Below are 24,631 nucleotides of genomic sequence, written 5' to 3' on the forward strand. Positions count from 1 at the left end.
TCTATCCAATTGGAGACCCATAACCTATCTCTCATTAGCATATAAAATCTTTGTAAAAGCTCTGGCAAGAAGACTCAACCCACATTTAGATGGATGGCTATCATCAGCCTTTGGGAGGGTTTTGATCATACCCAAAAATAAAAACAAGACTTCCTATTCTTTGAAATTGATTTTGATAAGGCTTATGATTGACTAGATTGGTGTTTTGTCTTATAGTCCTGGCAGGATATGGACATGGAAGGAAGATTTATCAGATTTGTTAGCACATTATTTGGTAATGCAAGAGCTAAAGTGGCAATTAATGGAGAGATGTCAGCTCCATCCCCCCTCTACAGGTCCATTAGACAAGCATGCATGGGCTGGTTAATTAAGAAGGAAGTTAAAGGGGGCAGACTCAAAGGAATCAAACTGCCCAACAACAGGGACATGGTGCTTAATTTGTTTGCGGATGATACAAATGGCATAGTTAACAATGATCCATCTTCCATAGAAGCCTTTTGAAGATGCATACAAGAATTCTTTTAAGTATAAAGCTCTGTTGTGAATCATAGTAAAACTGGTATTAAGACACTAATTAATCCCCCTCCTTTATGGCTGATTGATGCAGGATGCAAGGAGCTAGAAGAAAGCAAAGTCTTTAGACTTCTGGAAATCCCAAAGGGGTTTGGGGTCTCATTGAAACAATGATGGGAATGGGTGTTGAGCAAAGTAAAAAAAAACTAGATTATCTGAATGGACTCTAGTGCTCATTTGCTAGTAGAATGGTTGTTTTGAAGCATATTCTGATACTGTCCACAATATATTTCTTAGCATGCTGGAGGCCTTCAAAAGCTAGACTCAAGAAGCTAGAGACACTTGCAAAAAATTTCATGTGGTCAAGTGGCAGTGAGCAATTTAAAATTTCTAAGGTAGCTTGGGAAGATTGCATTCTTCCAAAGGAATTGGGAGGAATGGGACTCCCAAACCTAGACAAGATAGCCAATAAGATGGCAACAAAGTGAATTCCAAGAATATTCCAATATGAAAAATGAAGATTGGTTTGTGCTGCTCAAGGCTATCTTCTGTAGAAATTTCTCTCTTGAACTATCCAAGATGGAAAGAGATAGATCAATTAACAATTACTTTCAGTCTCAAGAAAAATTCAAAGTTAAAGGGTGCTCAGACTTGGTGTGAAGCATTTGGATTTCATGGCTTACTTTCAAAGGTCAAGTCGACACTTCTCCAATCAGAAACTTCACTCTTCCATGGAGTGCTTCTAACTCTATCTGGCTTAGTATATTTCATGGATTGGTGGAGGAAGAGTGAATTCCTGTTGCATACAAGATGCCCAAGAAAGGAATCAAACAATGGGTTGACATTTGGGACTAGACTCGAGAGGACTAGAAAGATCTGGATACTCTAAATAACTAGTTTCATTTGCCAAGGGAAGAAATCACCCTGTTGTTGTAGAGAAGTAACTCTTGGGGACCACACATTTACCGTATGATTTAGCTGAATAAGGAATTCAACTTCAGAGGAATTTGCTGGTTAAATGATAAACCACTTCTACCTATTCAAGAGAGGAAGGATTCACCCAGCAAGCTAGTTAATAAATTAAACAAGAGATGGCACATCAATTGGAATCATCACTAATGGAATTAGAGATTCGCCGTGATCTGGATTCCTAGCATCCAACCTAAAAAATCAAGCCTTTTATGGCGAATTTAAATAAAAGCTGTCTGGACATGCTCCAGAGCTAAAAAGCTAGGCATTGGTACAGGTCTATACCCTAAGTGTCACAAAGAAGAGGAAACCATTTCCCATCTTTTCTTTTCGTGTTAATTTAATCGAAATGCCCTCAATCTGCTACACAAAATGATTTTCTCTTTTCATCCCTCAACCATAACATGAAAATAATTAATTCTTGGTGAAATTTATGAGGTGCATCCTATCATTTGGAACTGGCTGCGCAGTATATTTTTGGCAGATATGGATTTCTCGGAATAAAAAACTATTTGAACAGCTCAATGTGGATCCAATGCATAGTTTTAAAGAGGAGTTTTGTTGCAAGCCAAGATTCAAAGAAAGCAACTAGCTAAAGACTGCAATAAGCATCCCTTAGCCCAAAAGAAGAAAAAGGAAGATCCGTAGAAAGAACAATGCATCGAAATGAAGAAGTTCCTCAGTCATGAAGAAAAGAGAAGGAAAATGGAGCGCAAAGAAGCATGGTTTCTTGCAATGTTTGAAAAGCCTATTGGCAACACCCTTGATGTAATGGAAAATCATGTGAGGAAATGAAAAGCTAAGCCAATGTAATTAGAAGCTAGCATGCTAAGTCTAGGTAGGTGGACTCTCGCTTAAGTCCACATTTTGTAATACTTCTCTTTTACTTTTACTTTTACTAATACAACTTATCATTTGCATGAAAAAAAGAACTTAGTTTTTCTTAAGCATTAAATGAATATTAAATTTTAAAACTTATAACAAACTGATAATATTGTGGTACTTTACTGACATGGCACAAACTTGACCAATAGATGACATTGAACGAGAACGGAAGAATAGACAAGATGTGGCATAGAGTTGCTTGTGGAGTGGCATTGGAAGTTAGATCCAATGATCCACCACATGTCAAAACAATTGACTTTAACAAACTCTGCAATGGCCAAAAGAGTGGGGGACCTTTCTTGATAAATAAACCACGATGTATAAAAGGCAATGGAATAATGAAAGATAGGTTGATTCATGCAGAGAGAGTTTTACTTACTCATGCGGTGGCATTAATAGCTATGAGAGAGAGAGAGAGAGAGAGAGAGAGAGAGAGAGAGAGAGAGAGAGAGAGAGAGAGAGAGAGAGAGAGAGAGAGAGAGAGAGAGAGAGAGAGAGAGAGAGAGAGAGAGAGAGAGAGAGGTCAAACTAATATCACAAGTAGAGCTATAAGACCTTTTAGATGTTAAATAAGTTCAGTTTGTATGGCGTGACATGCTCTTTTTCCTCTTACTTAAGATACTTATAGTTATTTTTACTTTGAAATGCAAGTATAGACTATACATGTGGCACAACCCTTAAGGAAGAGATCACTTGATCATATAATCATATCCATGGAGGTAGCATTAAACACACACACACACACACACACACACACACACATGCACATGATATTTGGAGAGAGAGAGAGAGAGAGAGAGAGAGAGAGGGATGGAAGTTGTTGCCAAGATGTGGGCCTCCTTGGTAATGGTGTGCCTTCTCTTGGCCTTTTATCTAGCCATAGTGGAGAGTGTTGATGCGAACATGGGCACAATGAGATGGAGTGTCAATGTGGACATGAGTGCCTACCATAGGTGTTGATATTTCTGCAGTGCAAACAATAAGGTGAGCCACAATCAAATTCTATATTACACTGGATTTGATTATTCTAAGTCATGGTTATGTTTCATCTATTTGTATTCTTCCATTAGAAAATCACATGGATGTTTTTGGTAATTTCAAAGAGGTTGCATTGTATTATGATGATGTCTTGTTACCTACTAAAAGGTTAGTGGGCCATAAAATTTACTTTATATAGCTTCAATAAGCATGCACCTTAGATTGAATATTGATTAAAGTGTTATTAGAAAGACATAGGAAGATCCATAAGATATGGATGAATAATCACACATAATTGATTAAAAGTGCATATATGTATATGGTGAATTATTTAATTGAAAGACCAAATTGATAAGCAACACATGCATTATATAAATAATTGTGGAGGCAAAGGTGGGTGATAGTCATTTACATTTTCTTGCAAACTCCCAAATATATGCACTAATTCTCCCTCAAACTCCCCTCCAAATAAAATAGGGCCTTAAATCCTCTCCAAGCTCCAATTTTCCCTCTAATTCCCCTTTGACTTTACTCTCCCCTTAAATCCCCTCCAACTCTCTTAGGCTCACTCTCATTGCTTTGTGCAACCATAACTTAGATGAAATATTGTAAAGCTATGGTCTCATTTTTTAATTTATTAGCATGATAGAATACACAATGCAATAATTGTCTAAAAGCTAGAATGATTATTATATATTTTTTATTTGCTATACATGTAATATCCCCACGAAACTGAACTATTTCACAAAGACTACATCTATTGGATTTAGGGTTGTAGGAATGCAAGTACATTGCTAGGAAAAGAGAGAGGAGAGAGAAAACTTTAAGGAGCACAACTCAAAGTGTATTGAGAAGTGTGTAAGAAGAATAATTTTGGAATGAGCAAAATGAGATGAGTTGAACATGAGCTTATGTAGAGAATTCTCAAAATTGAGAATTTCGTGTAGCCTATCGCTCCACCAATGTAATGTGTACAAAATTCAAACTAGGATATAATGTTTTGCTTCCTTGAATAGTAGTAGACTGTGAAAATGCACTACAATGGCTCTAGTGACTCTTGATGTCAGACATACCTTTTCCAGAGAGTCTCCATGTCTAAGAGAAAATTTTGGGTCATTATTTTGTGGCATTCTTGCAAGAGAGTGATTGTGAAAAGGAAACATTCATTTTTTATATCAATATGTTATATATTTGAGAGATTATGAAACTGAGAGAGAAGAAGACTGTGGAAACTCTATTGAAGATATGAAAGACAATTCTATGAAATCATTTACATTCATGATTGGCATGTGGATGTATTCTTTTCCTTATTATTTGTGATAATGAAAATATCATATGTTTTGTTGAAGATAAAGGGGTTATTAAAAAGAGTTATGTTTTATTAAGGAAAAATTCACAAATAAGGATATTTATAAATAGGCCTTGAACGCATGTGATACAGAGGGCATACATAGAGTGAATTTCCTGGGCTTTCGACACATAGGATGAACTAAAGCACACTTTACTAAGTTCAAGTGCGAAGGCTTTGAAGAGTGGACTCTCTCTCTCTCTCTCTCTCTCTCTCTCTTTGTGTGTGTGTGTCTCTCTGTGCATGTAGATTTCTCTCTCTCCCCCCAAATTTTATTCTCTTTAAATTCTGCTCTCTATATGTGCGTGTGTGTATGCAAATCATCTCGCTCTATATGTGTGTGTGTGCATGCAAATCATCTCACTCTCACTCTCTTACTCAGTCACTCACTCTCTTACACACACACACACACACACACACACACACTCTCTCTCTCTCTCTCTCTCTCTCTCTCTCTCTCTCTCTCTGAGCTATAATTACCTGGGCTGGCCACAGTCGTTAGTGCACCATTGATATCACGGTCACCATTGCTAGCTGTTGTTATTTTTGGTATTGATGTTGTTTGCTAGTATGACTACTCCCAATTTCGCCACTCTGACTACTTCTTCTATTGCAACTGCTTGCGATGACTCTCTTGTAGTGTTGTTTGCTAGCTGCCTACCCCCAAAGGGAAAGAGAGAGAGAGAGAGAGAGAGAGAGAGAGAGAGAGAGAGAGAGAGAGGGTTTCCTTGCTCACACCGGCTACCACATTGTCGGCCCCCTTGTACTATCGAATGCCTTAGCCACCCAAGCCTATCACCTACTACTATCACCACTCAACTTTCTGCTCCCCAATTGCCTTGGCTATGTCAAGGCCACCATTCTTGATCTGCTTGCTACCACACATGTAAAATCGCCATGGTTGCTGATGTTGGTGGCCATTTGCTACATTAGCCTACGTCCAGATTATCCACCTTCATTGCTTGCCTGCGCCCGTGGGGCTATCGACTAGGCATGTTTTCTCTCTCTCTCTCTCTCTCACTCTCTCTCACTCTCTCACCTCTCACTCAGGAGATGTGTCCTCTGATGCTGCCAAGTTTTATTTGTAAGAAACTCATCACAAAGTGACATTACCTTTGTATTGCTCACAATTGCTGCCCTTAAAACTTCACTTACCACCCGTGCAACCTTGCCTCCTTCTCACACCCCTTCACCTACCTTGATGTGTGTCAAGTATGCCTTGATTTGTAGCTTCTAAATATATTTAAATGTTTGGATGGGAAGAGAGACATGTAAAATTTAGAGAGAGAATGAATGAAGAGAGGGGGGACAATCTAGAGAGGAAGTTAGAGAGAGAGAGAGAGAGAGAGAGAGAGAGAGAGAGAGAGAGATTATAAAAGTTCACACACACACACACACACACACACACACACACACACACACACACACACACACACACACACACACACACACACACACATCTAGTTCCACCTAGTCAAGATCGATGGATAGAGTATGCTATACATACCAGATGAAATAGTATGAGGGTAGCATCTTGCTTGGGCCCTCAACTATGTTAGTTGTTGCTCATGTCATTGGCAGATCTCCCTCATCTCTCTTTGATGTATCATCCATGTTTGGTACCCTTGTATCTACGGGCGATGTGCTGTTATGATCTCTGCTCTCTAGACTAGAATCCCCTCTTTGTGTAGTTGCCGTGTATGGCCACTATCTGGAAGAAATCAGTAAGTTATGACTTGCGCCCCTCTCTCTATGTAGTGTTAGCCTATAGTAATGATGTGCAAAGCCTTTGGATCCTAGCGAGAAACTGGCCCAAGTGGCACTGGTGTGGGGATTCCATAACTAGTTTAAGCGAGGTGTCTCCTCCAAATAGTGCAAGGTAACTAACTCGAATTGTGTTGTAGGCTTTGCATTTGCAAGATGTAATGCTCCTCACTTTACCTCATCGTGGTATAATCTACATATCTGCTTAGCTCTAGGGATGTGGGTTGCTCTTTGGACCTCGATCTCGAGCTAGTGAGAGGATACCCTAAGCATACCAACGATTACCCACCTCTCATGTGGCATGTATACATCTAGGTATCTAGGTCTCTCAACGAAGCCATCCATGGTAGTCTTCGTGAAGTGGTCTCTGTACTAGATACCTTCGGGGGAAGGGGTTGCTTAGGTGATAGCCATGTATGCTATATGTACAACTAGTAGAGATCATGTCACATGGTAGCCTTCGTGAAGTGGTCTCTGTACTAGATACCTTCTGGGGAAGGGGTTGCTTAGGTGATAGCCATGTATGCTATATGTACAACTAGTAGAGATCCTGTCACATGACCAAGTTTCTCTCTATGTGGGAGAGGTGTATGAAGGGGGAGTCAATATCATATTGAAAAGTGGGGAGATGGTTCATGTCAATCCCATATCCTATAAGCCACTTCTCAACTTGTGTATACCATGAAGTCTCAAGCCCTACTTGAGCTAGCTAGCTAGAGGCCTTGAAGGCCCTCCTAGGTAGTCTATTCGGATACATGTCACATATTCTATATATGAAGGTGATGGTTTGAAAGAGAGCCTCTATCATCATGGGGGTGTAGCAAACTCGGCTCTAATAATCTCATGTGGTACTGATAGTTTGCTACGGATCATCCATGAGAGCATGATGATTTGTGGTCTCTCAATCTGTGTCCATAGGTATGTAGCCAGGCCACAGGGGTCCAAATAGGTGCACCATACATCATGGCTGGTGTGATCAATGTGTCAAATTGGCATCTCACTTTGTGAGGCTCCTAGAAATGTGCATGATGGCATTGTCTCTCCATAATGGCTAATGCTGCGCATCCTCGTGTGAGTTGTCCTCTTTGGTGGGGCACGGAGGTGTTGCTGTAGACTCTCCTATGATTTAAAGATTTCAATAATATTGTCAGCATAAAGCATAATGGAGATGGAGACAAGTATACCTACTATCTCCAACCCATTGCAGCTGCATTGGCCAAGCCTTGAGAATGATCCAAACCTCCCCATACCTTTTCCTTCCTTTCCCAAACCTGTTTGCTATCTCAAAATTCAAATCCAAAGTACCCAGCAACAACAAAGGGGTCTGGCTTGTGGGAGCAGCGCTGTAGAGTTCTCTCTCTCTCTCTCTCTCTCTCTCTCTCTCTCTCTCTCTCTCTCTCTCTCTCTCTCTCTCTCTCTCTCTCTCTCTCTCTCTCTCCGGACTTTGACATGGATAGCACGCATCAACATGGAGGATGGTTGGCTTGCTCTTGGGGCCTATGTCATTCTCTCTCTCTCTCTCTCTCTCTCTCTCTCTCTCTCTCTCTCTCTCTCTCTCTCTCTCTCTCTCTCTCTCTCTCTCTCTCTCTGTGCGCATCTACAAGTTGCAGCAACAGGCAAGACATTGCTGCTGCTAGCCAGGCCAGTTGGATTGGGAGAGCAGCTATGTGGTGCTCTCTCTCTCTCTCTCTCTCTCTCCACACATGTAGGAGCGGCAACAAGCATTGAAGTTGGGTTGGTGGAATTGGTGTGTAATCTCTTGTAGCACGATATTGTGGTGGTGTGGTGAACAAGGCGGCAACGCTAGCGCGCGCGCGCACACACACACACACACACACACACACACTCTCTCTCTCTCTCTCTCTCTCTTTCTTCCTCTCTCTCTCTCTCTCTCTCTCCTCTGTGATATCAGGTAGCAATAACACGGGGCAGTAGCGCAGGTAGAGAACACGGGTGGTACAATGAGCGGTGCAACAGAGCTGAGTACATACGGACAACAAGCGTGGGTGTGGCGTGAGAAGTAGGAGCACACATATGGCATGGCAGGATCAGGTGCAAGGTGTGCCGTGGCTGGATGGGCATTTGCGGCGGCTGAGAGAAATGACTTGAGAGAGAGAGAGAGAGAGAGAGAGAGAGGAATTATCTTTTGAGGTCAAAACTGGTCAATGAGACAAAATCATGTACAATGTTGATGGTCACTAGACATCAAAATGTGACGTGTTGGAGTATGGTCATTGATATACTGTAAAAGAAGTCAAGGTGGTGTACAATGGGAGGATGAGATAGTACATGTCAAGTTGTGTAGTTGAATGATACTCGTATATCTAGTTCCACTTAGTGAGGATCAGTGGGTAGAGTATGTTATATATCCCGAATGAAATAGTATGAGGGTATCATTTGGCTTGGGACCTCAACTTTATTAGTTGCTCGTCATGTCGTTGGCGAGTCTTCCTCATTTCTCTGTAATGTATCATTTGTGTTTGGTACCCCTCTATTCGTGGGCCATGTGTTGCTCTGATCTCCTTTGCTCTTTGGAGTGTCATCACTCTCTGTGTAGGTGCCATGTGTGTGGTCACTGGTGATTGGCACCCCCCTCTTTGTGTAGTGCCAGCCTATAGTAGTGATGCATGGAGCCTCTGGATCTCAACTAGAAATTGACCCAAGTGGCACACTGGTGTAGGGACTCCATAACTAGTCTGAGCGAGGTGTCTCCTCCAAATAGTGTGGCGTATCTAGCTCGGAATGTGATGTAGGCTTTGCATATGTAGACATAGTGGTCTTTGCTCTACCTCCTTGTGGCATAATTTGTAGATTTGCTTAGCTCTAGGGATGTGGGCTGCTCTTTCGGCCTCGATCTCGAGATAGTGAGAGGGTACCCTAAGCTGGCCAATGGCTACCAACCTCTCATGTGGCATGTATGCATTTAGGTATCCAGGTCTTTCAATGAAGCCATCCATGGTAGTCTTCATGAAGTGGTCTCTGTAGTAAGATACATTCGAGGGAAGGGCCTGCTTGGGTAATAGCCATATATGCCGTATATACAATTTGTAGAGATCTTGTCACATGATTAAATTCCTCTCTGTGTGGGAGAGGTATATAAAGGGGGAGTCAGGGTCATATCAAAAGGGGGGAGATGGTCCATGTTGATCCCATATCCTATAAGCCACTACTCAACATTTGCATACCATGAAGTCTCGGGCCCTACTCGAGCCAAGTAGCTAGAGGCCTTGAAGGCCCTCTTAGGTAGTCTATTCGGATACATGTCATGTATTCTATGTATGAAGTTGATGGTCTGAAAGAGGGCCTCTATCATCATGGGGGTACAATAAACTTGGCTCTAATAATCTCATGTGGTACTGATAGTTTGCTGTGGATCATCCATGAGAGCATAAGGATTTGTGGTCTCTCAATTTGTGTCCATAGGTATGTAGCCAAGCCACAAGTCCAAATAGGTGCACCATACATCATGGCTGGTGTGATCAATGTGTCGAATAGCCATATCTGTGTGCAAGGCTCCTAGAAATGTGCATGATGGCATTCTCTCCATAATGGATAATGTTGTGTATCCTTGTGTGAGTTGGTCTTTGGCTGCCTATGCCATGGTGAATCTCCCAGTGGATGTGAAAGTGATCCCTAAGTAGACATATGAGGCCACAACCTCCACCTATTCAGCTCCTAGAGTGAAGATTGATCTCCTCCTCACTGGGGCTGATGTGTGGAATATCAAGAACTTGGTTTTCCCAAGATTAACCTTCAATGTGGAGGATGACAGTGAGCTTGGAGGTGAGTGTCCATAGGGGGATATAATGTTGAAATTGTGGGAGCCCATCATATATGTGGTGGCTATATATGTACAATAGCTCGTGTTTCAAATAGAAAGTGGTAGGCATGGTATGGGTGTGTGTGGAGTGTGGAAAGCTTTAATGAGTAGTCGAGTGGAGGATGAAGGTGAGCTTGGAGGTGAGCGTCCCTAGGGGGATATAATGTTGAAATTGTGGGAGCCCATCATATATGTGGTGGCTATATATGTACGATAGCTCATGTTTGAAATAGAAAGTGGTAGGCATGGTATAGGTAGTGAATGAAATATGTAGGTGTGGTAAGGAGGATAGGGTGAGGGATAGCTAGGTATGATATGCTCCGATCGGATGGGGGGTTTGGGGGGGATGGTAAAGGATTTGACTAGTTTCATCGTCTCAATGGAGCCTAGTATATATCCATTGTGCTAGAGCTAGTGGGTTGGAAGTAAGTTAGTGCTCTAGATCTAGGCCATTTCTTCATCCAGTTGTAAATGATGAGATGATGTCACAATCATATCTCTAGTAGGGTATCCTCCAATATTAGTAGATATCATACATGTACATGCCTTCTCTATATCTATCACCTATAGTCTCCCTGGATCCTCAACATCATATGTGCCACACTATTTGCTCTATGTCTTGGCATTAAAAGGCATTAAAATCTCCTACCAAGAGAATCTCTCCTTGTTTGGAATAGTGTACAATCTCATCTAATAAGTTTGTGAAAGGGGGACTCTCCTCCATCCCTCTCTCCCTCCTGTTATACTGGAGCTCTCGGGTAGCATATCTTGATCCCTATGTGAAAAAGAAGTAGAGGGTAATATATACCATTTGATAGTGGGAGATCTCCACTCTAATCCATATGTACAGCGCATTGAGATCTCATGCCATGATGTGGACTCTATCATGTAGCTTCTTCCAAATCAACACCACCACTCTTGATTCTCAAGTGGTGCCTTCATATCTCATTCATCTGTATGTGGACTTCCATACATATCCTTGTATTGAGGGCAGTCCCCTCTCAAGACTCTGGTGTGTATGAGGATCAAAATCAACTCATGATCCTCCATCATCTCCTCCATCCTCCCTGGGTGTCCATAATGAGCTATTAGAGTTCCATCCTATCATATGTATCTTTGAGGTGTGTCTTATACGCAGTACGTCCCTATTTAATTGCCTTGCCATCAATGATGACTTGGCCATCTCTATACGCACAAAGAGTGAGAGAGAGGGAGAGTGAGAGGGAGAGGTGAGTAGAGAGAGAGAGAGTGTGTGTGAGTGAGTAAGAGAGAGAGAGAGAGAGAGAGAGAGAGAGAGAGAGAGAGAGAGAGAGAGAGAGAGAGAGGGAGAGGTGAGTAGAGAGAGAGTGCGTGCGAGAGAGAGAGAGAGAGAGAGAGAGAGAGAGAGAGAGAGAGAGAGAGAGAGAGAGGGAGGGAGAGGGAGAGGTGAGTAGAGAGAGAGTGCGTGCGAGTGAGTGAATAAAGGAGAGAGAGAGAGAGAGGTAAGAGAAAATTTGGAGAGAGAAGAGAGAAAAGAATGAAATAAAATTTGAAGCACGAGAGAGAGAGAGAGAGAGAGAGAGAGAGAGAGAGAGAGAGAGAGAGAGAGAGAGAGAGAATTGAAGGGAAAAAAAAGTTAAAAATTTTGAAGAGAGGAAAGAGAAGAAAGAAAATATTGAGAGAGAGAAAGGGAGAAATTTTCTAAAGGGAAGAGAATTTTTTGCGGAAAAAGAGAGGGCAAAAAAGAAAAAAGTTGAGACATACGAAGAAAGATGAGGAAAACAAAAGATAAGGTGTGGGGAAAAAGGCAACTTCACTTTTTTTAGGAAGCCGCTTTGTGGTAGCTTTGTGAAATGACTATTAACCACAAGCAAGCAATGTCCAATGTGTAAGAAAGTACAAAGAAGGATCCTACTTTTTGGATTATTAGCCACAACATTAGATGCGTGAAGCACTTGCATAATATTAGAGTAAGCTCTTGAGGAAAAATTGTAAAGGTTCTCACTACATAAAGAAAGCATGCAATAAGGATTAATCTTTAGACCCAAAAAGTAAGTTGGATGCCTAAGATTGATGGAAAAATCCTAACCTTAAAAAATGTATAAAAAGGATGAGAATGAATAGAACAAGTTATTCATATGTGTGTAGACTTTATGCACTTGCCTTCTTACTCTCTTTGTGTGAGAGAGTGAGAGTAAGAGTGAGAGTGAGATTGAGATTAAGATAGTGAGAGTAAGAGTGAGGGACCAATAGGGTAAAACTCCCCTATTATTCTCTCCAAGCACTCTCTCTTATCATGTCTATGCTTGGTCTTTCGCATGTGGAGGTCGTAGAGGGTTGCAAGATAAAGGAGCATACACTTGGGTCATGGAGCTTAGGTGTGAGTCCATCATGGTTTATACTATGCTACATAATTCCCACTACAATTGGATTTCAATCCACATGTGAGTGGCTAGGTGAGAGCTAGCCTAAGAATTTCATACATTGAAGCTCTTGAAATAATAGAAGTGTGTCTAATGGTCCCAATATGTTGACACGTGTTGCCCAACAGTAGCCTAATGTTCCCTTTGTGCAAAGCACATGTAAGCGATAGTATTAGTATGTGAGAGAGAGAGAGAGAGAGAGAGAGAGAGAGAGAGAGAGAGAGAGAGAGAGAGAGAGAGAGAGAGAGAGAGAGAGAGAGAGAGAGAGAGAGAGAGCAAAGTTAAATACAATGTGTGGGCAAAGAAGTAAAGGGAGACCATGAGAAAATTGAAATATAGTGTAAGGAAGAAGTGAAGGACGCAAAGTTGCTGTACAATAGCTTTCCCCACAATGCAAGAAGGTACTATATCACCAAAAGTCACCTAGAATTCCAATGAAAAGAGTGATAATAAATGTACACCTTGCTAATTTCCATTCCTAAGTTATATTGATAGGTTTATAGCCAAACCTTTGAGTCTATGTTTTAAAGAAGGGATTTTATAAAAATTCATTGCTTGTGACTTAAGGTAGAAAAGTAGTTTTCTTTAAGTGTGAATGCAAAGTGAAGCTAAAGATGTTAAACACATTTGTAATTCACATGACCTCAAAAGGATTAGTGAGGGGGTAAATTATAAATGCTAAGTTGAGCACCATTTTAAAGCAATGTTTTCCATGTGCTCAAAGAGATTAGTGAGAGTGTAAGTTATAGATGTTCATTTTAGGACCACTGTAAAGTAATATCTTACACATTTTGATGGTTCACACACAACAATACAATTTTTAAAGGGTAAACTTGAATATAGAAATAATCAATTTTACGATGTTGAGAAGGGATCAATAGTAAAAGTTTATTGAAGCCGCTAGATTCCTATAGAAACTTTTAAGACTAATGAAGAATGTGAAACATTGGGGATTCTTAACAATGTAGGACGTAACCCAAAATTTCAAACAAGTATGAGATATGAGAAATACTCCTGATTAAATGGAAGGAATGTGGGATAGAATTAGGCTTCCACATGCCAGAAAGGGTGAAATTTGAACCCTAGGAGTAAGTATAACGTGGGAGGTCTGAAGGTGCATGAGCAAGTGGAAGGCTTTTTAAGAAATAACCAAGAATGAAGAAATAGCTTCGGGCTTTTATGAAACCCAACGTAAAAGAAGACAATCCGAACCTCCTCGCTTGACCCATTTAGCCTCCTCCTCCTCCTCCTCCTCCTCCTCCTCCTCCTCTCTCTCTCTCTCTCTCTCTCTCTCTCTCTCTCTCTCGCGCTCGCACACGCGCGCGCTCTCTTTCTCTGTGTCTACAGACACAAGCAAGAGACGATTTTACTGAGTTGATGAGCGAATGGGCCGTTCTCGAAGAATTGATTAATTAATCATGTAATGAAGGATGCCTTAGTCGTTGATTTTCTAACAATTACCACGCCCATTCGTTTTGAACTGGTTTCTGTGTTGTCAATACTCTAATCACGAGTAGAGACTGTTAGGAGATGCTTCGAAGTTCGAAGTGCAACACCCTACTAAGACACGACTCACTTACTCAAACACACAGCAGAAGACATCGCTTACAAGCAATCATGAAGCACCTTGAAACCTTGGCATGAAATTGCTCATCTCTTTGCCAATATCAGATGAACCTTCACTCAATAATGAAAGCCCAAAAACAGTATGGGAATCGTGAAAGGCTGCATCTCCAGCAAACGCCATATGACCTCGTAAGGGATATACAAACAGTCTCATTCAACCTTTAAATCTACAAAACCTAAATTCAACGTCTTCTCCAACTTCAGCTTCAAGAAATAGGCCCATGTCATCCTCCTGTCATCATCTACAATGAGCATGAAATACAAACTCTTTCTTTCTTTCTCTCACCTCTCCCCTCTCTACGTACCCTCCCCTCTCCCCCATTGCCTCTCTCTCCTCTCACAATAAGCTTGATTAACTTGAACGGCTACAAAAGATGAGATTCTCTCCTTACAAAAGCCCCTTTAGAGACTTTGAACCAATGAACCTACACTTGTATGTCCTTTTCAGTTAAAGCAACTTGGAAAACTGAATAGTGATGATTTAAGCCTTTCTTCCCATGCAATTTATGGAGCCCACCTAAGGCACCAACCTTTGGATTTGAAATTCCATAGAAGACTCTGCGTACCCTTTGATGTACCAGTGCCATTGCACACCTGCAGAGAGTTTTCCAAACAAAGCAAGCCAGCAAATGACACAAGGAACTCTACTTTCATCAACAATACAAGTGAAACTGTAAAAACAATACAAGTGAAACTGTAAAAACAGAAAGTCAGGTCTGTTAGTAATTACATACTGAGAACATCTAAAGAGAAGGGACAGTCAATTGGGTTGTAGCCCAAGTGGTTTGAGCACAAGGGTGAGTTCAAGGAGAGTGTAGGTTGAATAACCCTGGACTGCAGCCTTTGCAGCACAAACAATTTGCAATGCAAATTAGCAAAATGACATAGAGCTCAATATAAGTGGATGATTGAATCTGTGAAAAGAGAAAGTCAGGCCTATTAGTAATGGGTTGGCGTCCAAGTGGTTTAAGCATGTGGCCGAATTCAATGAGTGTGGGTTCAATCACCCTGGGGTGCAGCCGCAGAGTTACGATCAATAAATTTGTGTCCAAAAAGAGAAGGAACAGAATCTAATAAGGAGAGAAAGAGGGGATGGATACCCTTGTGGTTAAAGATAGAAGAGGGACTAGGGGGGGCAGGGTTGTCTCCGTACATGGTATGAACTGATCCGTACGGTATGGAACGTATCCATACAATTTAGTACGAAAAAACATGCACTTTTTGGCCACTCTCCTTCAAGCCTATAACTTTCTTTTTTTCTTTCTCCTTTCTTTTTTTTTCTTCTTTCTTTCTTATTTCTCTCCCCCAAGCCTCTCATCTCTCTCTCTCTCTCTCTCTCTCTCTCTCTCTCTCTCTCTCTTTGTGTGTGTGTGTGTAGCCTCTTCCTCTCTCAACTATAGTTGCACTAGTACCACGTACAAAAGGTTTCATACTATACCATACTTTAGGTACCATACCTTACGTATTAGTACCACAAGGTACCAACTTAATGGATACGTCATTCGAACTGCACTTTGAGATGAGCTAAATGCTCCTTATATTAATATGATTCTCCCATGCGATTAGGTTATTTCAGATTCAAACAAATTCTCTCAACCTTCTCTCTCTGAAGTCCACACTTCTCTTATCTATATGATTATTCATGTATGCCGTATCCACTCCCATTTATGTAGTTGCAAGTTGTAGGTAGCAGTAACGCATGACGCACATGTAGCATCAGGTTTTGGCATGTTACCCTCAAGTATCCATCTTATATACTCTAATAGCATTGCTATTTAGACTTGAAATATCTATCTATTATCTTTAGTCCAAAATAATCAAGTTTTTTTTCGTACTAATATCGTACCGTACCTTGTAAAATCTTAAGGTACCATTTAGTACCGTAATTTATCGTACCATACCATTTCATACCTTTGGTACATGACAACTATGTAGGAGGGACTGCCATTGTTATATGCCATGTGGCCATGCATGGGTTGAGGTTATTTGAACCACTTCTAGAATTGTTGGTACGTGACGGTCTATGATCAGTGTTCAGATGGGGCTTCACAATGTTTCGCGTCCCTTGCAGTATCCAAGTAAATTTTCCTACTTGGTTTTTTAGTTTTATAGATGGTTTGCATGGATTTCAAATGGTGGCCAATCAATTCATACAACATTTAGAAAAAAAATTAGAAAAGAGAAAGGCAGTGAGTGAAACACAGGCAACTGGGCTGAAAGGCATGGGAGAAGCTCATGCTGGATGTGGCTGCAATACCTCGAGAGAGTAAGTTGTAGAGTGCAAAAGCTGGCACAGTCAGAGGTTACACACCATCACGGTGAAGATTAATAAAGAATGAAGTGGGCAATACAGAGTATTGATAAAATACATGTTTTTTTTTTCCCAAGAAAAGAGAATTCTATTAATAACACCTCCAAGAAAAATCCCTGAGGTAAATACAACATACAAGGAACTCTTTGAAGAGTAACTAGGTACATCAAAGATACAATGGTTGTGTGAACAACCGATTTGGTGGGCTAAAGTGCCAAACCATCTGAGGGGTAGTATGAAAGAAGGTGTCTGAATCCCAAATCCGCAGGAAAGCTTCTCTTTTCTTCCTCATCCTCTCAGAGCTGCCCTGCATCCTCTCCCATCTCCCACGGAGAGTGTGGACTATCTGTGTCCAAATCGTTGATAAAGACTCCTCAGTGGGCATATCCTGAAGATCAATGACTTGGCTACATCTCGTAGTCCATACGTACCAAGCTATAATACTAGAAAATCCCTGAGGTAAATACAACGTACAAGGAACTCTCTGAAGAGTAACTAGGTACATCAAAGATACAATGGTTTTGTGAACAACCAATTTGGTGGGCTAAAGTGCCAGACCATCTGAGGGATAGTATGAAAGAAGGTGTCTGAATCCCAAATCCGCAGGAAAGCCTCTCTTTTCTTCCTCATCCTCTCAGAGCTGCCCTGCATCTTCTCCCATCTCCCACGGAGAGTGTGGACTATCTGTGTCCAAATCGTTGATAAAGACTCCCCAGTGGGTATATCTTGAAGGTCAAGGACCTGGCTACATCTCGCAGTCCATATGTACCAAGCTATAATACTGGAAACCACCTCCCAACTGTGACAATGTCCCTCAGTCCACTGTGCCTATGAGTAGTCTTGGGTAGGGATCCTGCTCAAATGCTGTCCAATGATGAGAAAAGAAATGCTCCCCTGAGTGTCCTCATAGCCGCAAGCTAGGGACCTCTGTTTGTGACCCAAACTACATCCCCCCATGTCGCCACCATGGACTCCGTTGTACCATGGCATACTATCCTAAGAGCTCTTCTCCAAATCTCCTAGGCTTTGGGATAGTCCCATAGGCAATGTCTCTGTCTTCTCTCGCTCACCACAAAACGCACATGACACTGGGTTCCTGCCATATCCAAGCCAAGTGCCAACTGCTAAACTCCTATGGGCTAGAAGCCATAGAGAGGGATATCTTCTTGGGTCTGAAGTTGTCATGTAGCCGCCTCCAAAAGTCATATAAAAACTCATTTGAGATTCCCTCTCTATGCCAATGAGGGGTTGCTGTAGGCTGTGATCTAATCTTGCTCATCTATATCCTCTGTCCCAATCTAGTGGTGTAGCCAAAAAAGGGAATGTCGCATGGCTTATCAGGAAAGGGATCCCTCTGTTGAGAAACCCTTCACCCTTCACCCGCAGTTTGTGTTTTTGCGTTTCTGCGTTTTGCGTTTAGGGTTTGTGTTTAGGGTTTGCAGGCCCAAAAAGAGGCTCCATGCTAGACTGACTGTGCCTATTTATAGGCCACTCTCTCATTCATTCCTCACGGCTGATTCATTCAATCCGTCACCTCTTCTCTCCAGCCTCTCCACTACCCACACACCCCTTCAGGAGGACATTGCAGCTCGTGGTTCGTGGGTGTCATCATCATCTTCCTTGTGCTACGGCACCCTTGTTCCCTTGTATCACATTCACTCCATGATTCAAGTCTTCATTATTCCATTCATCAGAGTTTCTTCTCTCTTCTCTTCTCTTCTCCATGTTTGCCGAGTTCACTCCGTGTTCCTCCCTGCCAACCCTACTGTCTCACTGGTACGTCATCTTTTAACATGGTATCAAAGCTCGATCGCTCACCTAGCAGCGAAGATCCTCCACTCCAGTGAAGGCAAAGACTGGTGGTGGGTTCGTGATCCACTTCTCTTCTTCCGCTATATCAAAATTTCGTTTTTGCAGATTTCAGGTGTTTCAGCTTGCTGCCCACACCCCGTTCGCGGAAGACATCTCAGCCGAAGCAATCCATTGTTGTCTCCATCAGTTGGCGCTTGATTTCCAGCCCTCTTCACGCAGTTTGGAGATGATTCCAGCCATGCGACTACTATCCCTGTGCAGACCTGCTACCGTACAGCCTGCCACATTATCACAGTCATGCTGCCTACGTTTTTAGTCTTTCCCTCTCTTGCAAGCTATCCTGCCTGCGTTTTTAGTCTTTCTCTCTCTTGCAGACTGTCCTGCCTGCGTTTTTAGTCTTTCTCTCCTCACCTCTGTTTTTCTACTGGTTGCAATCTCTTACTGCTGGTCACAAACTCCTCACACTGGCAGCTCACTTCTAGTCCTTCCACTATCCTCCCACCCCTTGAGGCGGACATTGCGGTTCGTACTTCACACTGTCCTCACACCCCTTGAGGCGGACATTGTGGTTCGTGGTTCATGGTGGCTGACCTTTTTCTTCTTCAGCAAGGCACACTGGTATCCATGGCTTCTTTACCAACAGATGACCAGACTACTGGGTGCTCCTATTATGGCATCACTGGACACACCACTGATGCTTGCTGACTTCGACCTTTGCTCCCCACCCCTCCGGAGTACATGCGTCTTCCACCAGGCACTCCTTGTGCCACCTCTCCTTTTTGGGCTACAGAGATCGTTCTGCATCGGCTATTAGAGTACTATGCTCAAGGCAATAAGACACATTCAATGCGCACTAAGTCCTTTCGAGCACATGGAGGATCAATTGGCACTACGACCTCCTGGAGATTGTCGCAATGCTAGCGGCAGTCTTCTTCCACCTATTTTTGGGTATAGTGGCTACCACGGCTTGCGGTTCTGCAATCCACTCCATTGAGAGACAGTGGCTGCTCGACTCCTTCCTCTTCTTCAGCTACCCAGTTTGCTCCACTGAGAGACAGCGATTTTTGCCTACCTCTTGCTCATTTTGAGACCCACCCTCGACTAATCAGGTTCGAGAGGCTACCTCTGGGAGCTCTTCGGCACCCCAGATACCTTCTTCGGCACGACCGACGATACTTCCTTCGTCATCAGACATTTCAAAGTCCGTGATCCATGAGTTTTTGGATTCCCTATCTACTTCAGAGGGGGATGTTATTTTTTAGTCTTTAGGTACCACCTAGATTGGGACCTCGTAGGTTCAGCTGCGACTTGGTGACAAGGCCTTCGTCTTCCTTCCAGCATGGATGCACGGAGCTAGTGGGTTCTCTCCCAAGGTTGAGTTTTGGATTCTCTAGTTCACTCTATCTCCCTTTGCGGTGGAAATCTTGGATCTTAGGGGTCCTCTACATCTTCTTGGCTTGGTCACTTGGTCAGCTTGGAGCCACCTCCCGAGATTGAGTACAAGCATATTCTTATGGTTCTCGGCACCACACAAAGTCTGACATTCCTCCTATGCATTGCATGTTTTCATCATCTTTGTACTAGGGCACTTGGGCAAGTGAACAATTTCCCCACGAGGGACACTGTCCAAGTGGCACCTGCTGCATGGGCATTCTTCAATATGTAGCATTGCATCTCCATCTCACTCTTCTCTTGTTCCCCTTTTTGGGCCTAAGAGGAGGTGTTCATCCTAGACTAACTGTGCCTATTTATAGGCCACTCTCTCATTCATTCCTCACAGCTAATTCATTCAGTCCATTACCTCTTCTCTCCAGTCTCTCCACTACCCTCACACCCCTTTAGGAGGACATTGCGGTTTGTGGTTCGTGGCTGTCATCATCATCTTCCTTGTGCTATGGCACCCTTGTTCCCTTGTATCACATTCACTCCATGATTCGGGTCTTCATCATTCCATTCATCAGAGTTTCTTCTCTCTTCTCTTCTCTTCTCCATGTTTGCCGAGTTCACTCCGTGTTTCTCCCCGCAAACCCTACTGTCTCGCTGGTACGTCATCTTTTGACACCCTCCACACCCACTCTCCCAGATCCCATTGAAGTCTCTATAGAGGCCTCCTTTGATACGCCCAATATCTCCATCTATCTATAAGACAAGTGGTTGGGTCTGGGTCTATGTGCCATTTCCTTTCAAAGTGTGCTACTACTCTAATTCTCTGCCTAGAGTAGCCACTGAGGGCTATAAGGTCAAGATCCTCTCGCTGGAGGTGGAATCATGAGAGAAGATTAATACAAACACATGTGGGCAATACAGAGTTATCAATAACAAATTTATGTACCCACGCAAAAGAACAGGTACATATGTGCCTTTCCTATGTCTAAAATCAATTCTTTGGAAAGCATGTGATGACTTGGAATAATAAAGGATTTTTGAATTCCAAACGAAGTTGTGCTTCTTGTAAAGTGCCGTTTAGAAAGTTTGTACTAAGACAAATCAAAGGGATAAACCTTGATCTTGGGCATGGCATTCTCAAGGCATGGGGTCTCCATGCTCCCTTCCTCATAGGCATCCTCCGTTCCAGCAGGAAAAGAAGTGCTCTTTAAATTTTTCTTGTCTTCATTATGACATTTCAATTTTGATTTCATTGGCAAATTGTGTCTGTTTGATATGTAACATTTGTGCGCCCGGGGAAGATAATGGTCACAGGTAAAGTCCACAAGGGCTGTTACTAGATGACTTGCACATACTAGTTTAAGTGCACCTCTTGAACATGAAGGAAAAGCACAAGCACAGCCACACACACACACACACACACACACACACACACACACAAAATTCAGGTCGAGATATCTATTTTGCTAGGGATATGAAACATACATGGAGCAAGGCTCATACGTAACATAGACATCAAATCCTGTGCAAAGGTATTGTTGTTGAGCAAGGTCGCAAGACTTCTGCTCTTCATGTTCCTGCATGACACGCAACAATGACATGGTCTTTAAATCATCAATAATTCAGTCCACGATATATATATCATACATAGCATGAGAAACTGCTCAACAGTGCAAAACACCAAAACAAAATGTTAGGTCAATTCTTGGTTCACAGCATAAGTTTAACATAAACTACCTTCATTGGACTCATTATTTTTTAAATCAAATTGTTGCCCTTGCAACATATGGACAATAGAAACATCAATCATAGCACTGCTTTTGAAAGAAGTAACATTCTTACTTTCACTCGATGGTGGGAAGGGAACGATTGCTAAATATGGTGGGATACAAAGAGTGCACAGTGGTCATACAAGGCAGTGAGGCACCCAAAGCTGAACACAAGATCTCAATAACCCCTCTAGCCAACATTTTGGAAACATACGCTCCCAAATGAAGCTGAGAAAAGACAAAACTAGCTCCGTAAGCTCTCAGATTGCTAAATAATGTGAGGGTCCTAACCCAAGCTTTGTGAGTAGCTAATCAAGGTTGCTCTGATCTAGACCTATGTGAAGATATCAACAACATTGTCCCCAGGAAAAGCATATTCAAAGAATCACCTGCTGCTCAATCTGCTCACAAAACAAATGCTTATGACCCCAATTCAAATGGAAAATTGGGTTCCATGAAAGTGCCATGGCATTTTGACTATCGATGTGAAGCATAGTTGGCTGCTGCTGTGAATAACCCAAATTTCAGCAGCTATCACAAACACACAATCTCCAAAGTAGCATTATAGAATGCATGGTACTCTGCCTCTCTCAATGATCTTGCAACAATGGGCTGTTCCTGGCTGCACCAACAAATCAAGCCAGATGTAAGAGAGAAGGAGAACCATCATAAGACATCTGGGTGTCACTGTCTTTGGCCCAATGTCAATCAGTAACTTCATGACCACTCTACTGTTGGTTATTCACTCAAGCCTTGTATTAGACGTCCATTTTTTTTTATTTGGTATACAAAGGAAGCTGTTTACAAGGCTATACTTATACTTTGCATGAGGATAGTTTTTTTGAGGGGCTTATTGACAGAGTTTTGATTTCTTTGGAGGAAAATGATCTCTCAATGCCCATTAGTAAAGTTCCTCCTCAAGGTAGCAATTCCAGCACTTCCAAGTGCACCAGCCACATTTGGAGCAGCATATTTGGCTCCACTGAGGTGTCATTGCCATAACAAGAAACTTCAGACGGGGTTTTTGAGGGGGGGGGGGGGGGAAAGGGGGGATGAGGAAATCCACATTCATCATTATTGCAAGTTGTGCTCTACGGCAGTGGCATGATGTTCCAAATGTGGGTAATGAGCATATAAGCCAGTGAGAATGGTAGGAATTTAAGCATATGCAAGGCCAACTTGGAAGTGTCAATTCAATACTTTTTGAACAACAAGGTATACTAATGTAGGCTATTGGGGATACTTTGGTGGTGGTTTAGCTTTCCAAGAAATGGATAGTAATGCTTCAGCCATGGGGATGAAAGAATTAAATGTATTTCGTATGCAGCCACCTTTGCATGGTATGCAAGGGTCAATGTATTCAGGTATGGCAAGTGGTGTTGGGAATAAAGGCCCTCGTGCCTTTAAATGTGCTCGGGTGTGAACACACCCTTAGCACTTGTACTTACACATATATATCTATCTAAAAACCTAAAGGTACACACTCGTCATTGTACCTAAAAATGCACACTCTCTACTTTACTCTCTCTCTCCCTCTCTTTCTCTCTCTCTCTCTGTCTCTCCACGACTAAGGAACACCCACTGTCTCTATCTTCGTGCTTGACCCGTCACTACAAACTGGTATCAAAGCAGGCAAGAGACAGCTTAGGTGTTGCAGGAGTCCCAGGTGGACTCGACGAGCAGTAGTCGTCAGTGTCCAACAGGTGTAGGAGAGGCAGTCAACGGACTAGCAGGTAGCGTTTTGGGAGTCGCACATGTGTGGCAGTGGTGCGACACGCTGGGCGAGCAGGCAATGGCCTGATACACAAGGTGACCACCAATTGAGTGGGTAGCAACAGGCAGCAATGGGCGACTAGCAGGTGTGAGCAGTCAGGTGCAGCACCGCGTCACGGGGCACCAGCCGGTGGGACAAGTCCAGTGCGTGGCGGCACGGGTGAGTGGGTCAACGGACCCTGTCACGTTATTTTCAAAAATCAGTTGTTTTTTAAAAAAAACCCCTTTTGCTCCCTTTCCTTTGCGGGTGTTTGCGCGCGCAAGCAGAGTGTGCAAAATTGTGCAAGTTTAGGCCCAGAAATTTGGGGATCTCAACGCAGAATTGGACAATCTGACTCAGAAATTGCAAAGTCGGTGCACATTTGCCAGGGAATTTTGGGGTCTTTCACATTTTTAGTGAAATTCTTTCAATTTCACTGAAATTAGTGCACGTAGGACTTGGAAAATTTGGGGATTTGTCCAGATTTGGTGTGAGCAAGATACAACAGTGATATCTGTCTCAAAAATTGCAAGAATTTATGACATTTTGTCCCCGACATTTGGGGCTTTTCATGTACCTGCACAAAATGGCAAACACAACACCATTCCTTCCAAATTTTGGGAGGAGACTAGAGGACAGTTTCAGCCTGGAAGGTTTTTACTCTCATGGCACATAGGAGTCTTAGAGCAAGCAGTTGAGCAACAGCTTGCTTGAGATGTGGAGCAATTAAGAAAACTAGAAGAATCGCATTAGGATTGCCAGTAGGGGCCATCATGTATGGAGAGCAGCTCTGAAATTGATATTTCATTGCATGATGGATAGACTCTTGCAACTTAAGAAGTAGCTGCTTGGGCTATGGACAGCCTGTTGTTATGAGAAATTTCTAGGAGTGTGTCTTACCACATTACTAGACACCAGACCAGTGTCATATACACTCTGGACTTTACTTGAGCAGAGTGGACCACAAGACATTTGTTATTTGGAGCTTATTTCAAGCATCGGACCTCAAGAAGCAATGAGGCTATACATAAACAAGCATAGCATGAGACACTCAGTCATGTACTCTCAGAGGCAGATTGCAAGGGATTATAGAATGTTGTCAACTGTATGACCTACAGAGCAACGAGCCAGGGTATCTCTTGTTGGGCTTATGTTTTTGTTATTTGGGGTCCTTGTAAAGGACCTAGGTTTCTAGCAATTATGTTTTTGCTGAAGTGTGGTCAATGAAAAAAGATATTTGGGAGATTATAGATCCATGGCACATAAGGCAAGAGTTTATATAATGTGAAATAGCT

The 24,631-nt window shown here is 42.4% G+C and overlaps 1 protein-coding gene and 1 pseudogene across 8 annotated transcripts in view; both read right to left on the reverse strand.

Annotated features, from left to right (window-relative positions):
• Window positions 1–2,899: 2,899 nt before the first annotated feature.
• The window catches only part of EMB2820 (Cytidine/deoxycytidylate deaminase family protein), a 225,124-nt gene continuing 203,392 nt past the window's right edge, over window positions 2,900–24,631 (reverse strand). For 4 of the 8 annotated variants that reach the window (XM_087684381.1, XM_087684379.1, XM_087684385.1 and 1 more), the window contains 2 exons: window positions 21,300–21,391; window positions 14,285–14,899 (listed from right to left, as the gene is read on the reverse strand). In XM_087684381.1, the coding sequence (XP_087540507.1) occupies window positions 14,731–14,899; window positions 21,300–21,391 (261 nt within the window). In that variant the 3' untranslated portion in view covers window positions 14,285–14,730. Of the gene's footprint in view, window positions 3,333–14,284; window positions 14,900–21,299; window positions 21,392–24,631 lie in introns of those variants that run through there. The other 4 variants (XM_087684384.1, XM_087684382.1, XM_087684386.1 and 1 more) reach the window with 4 other exon arrangements.
• Window positions 6,459–9,956, reverse strand: LOC148030846 (uncharacterized; annotated as a pseudogene).

The sequence above is a fragment of the Lygodium microphyllum genome, chromosome 9, assembly GCF_053477565.2.
Source record: "Lygodium microphyllum isolate KBCC chromosome 9, Lygodium_microphyllum_v1.1.10, whole genome shotgun sequence".
NCBI lineage: Eukaryota > Viridiplantae > Streptophyta > Polypodiopsida > Schizaeales > Lygodiaceae > Lygodium > Lygodium microphyllum.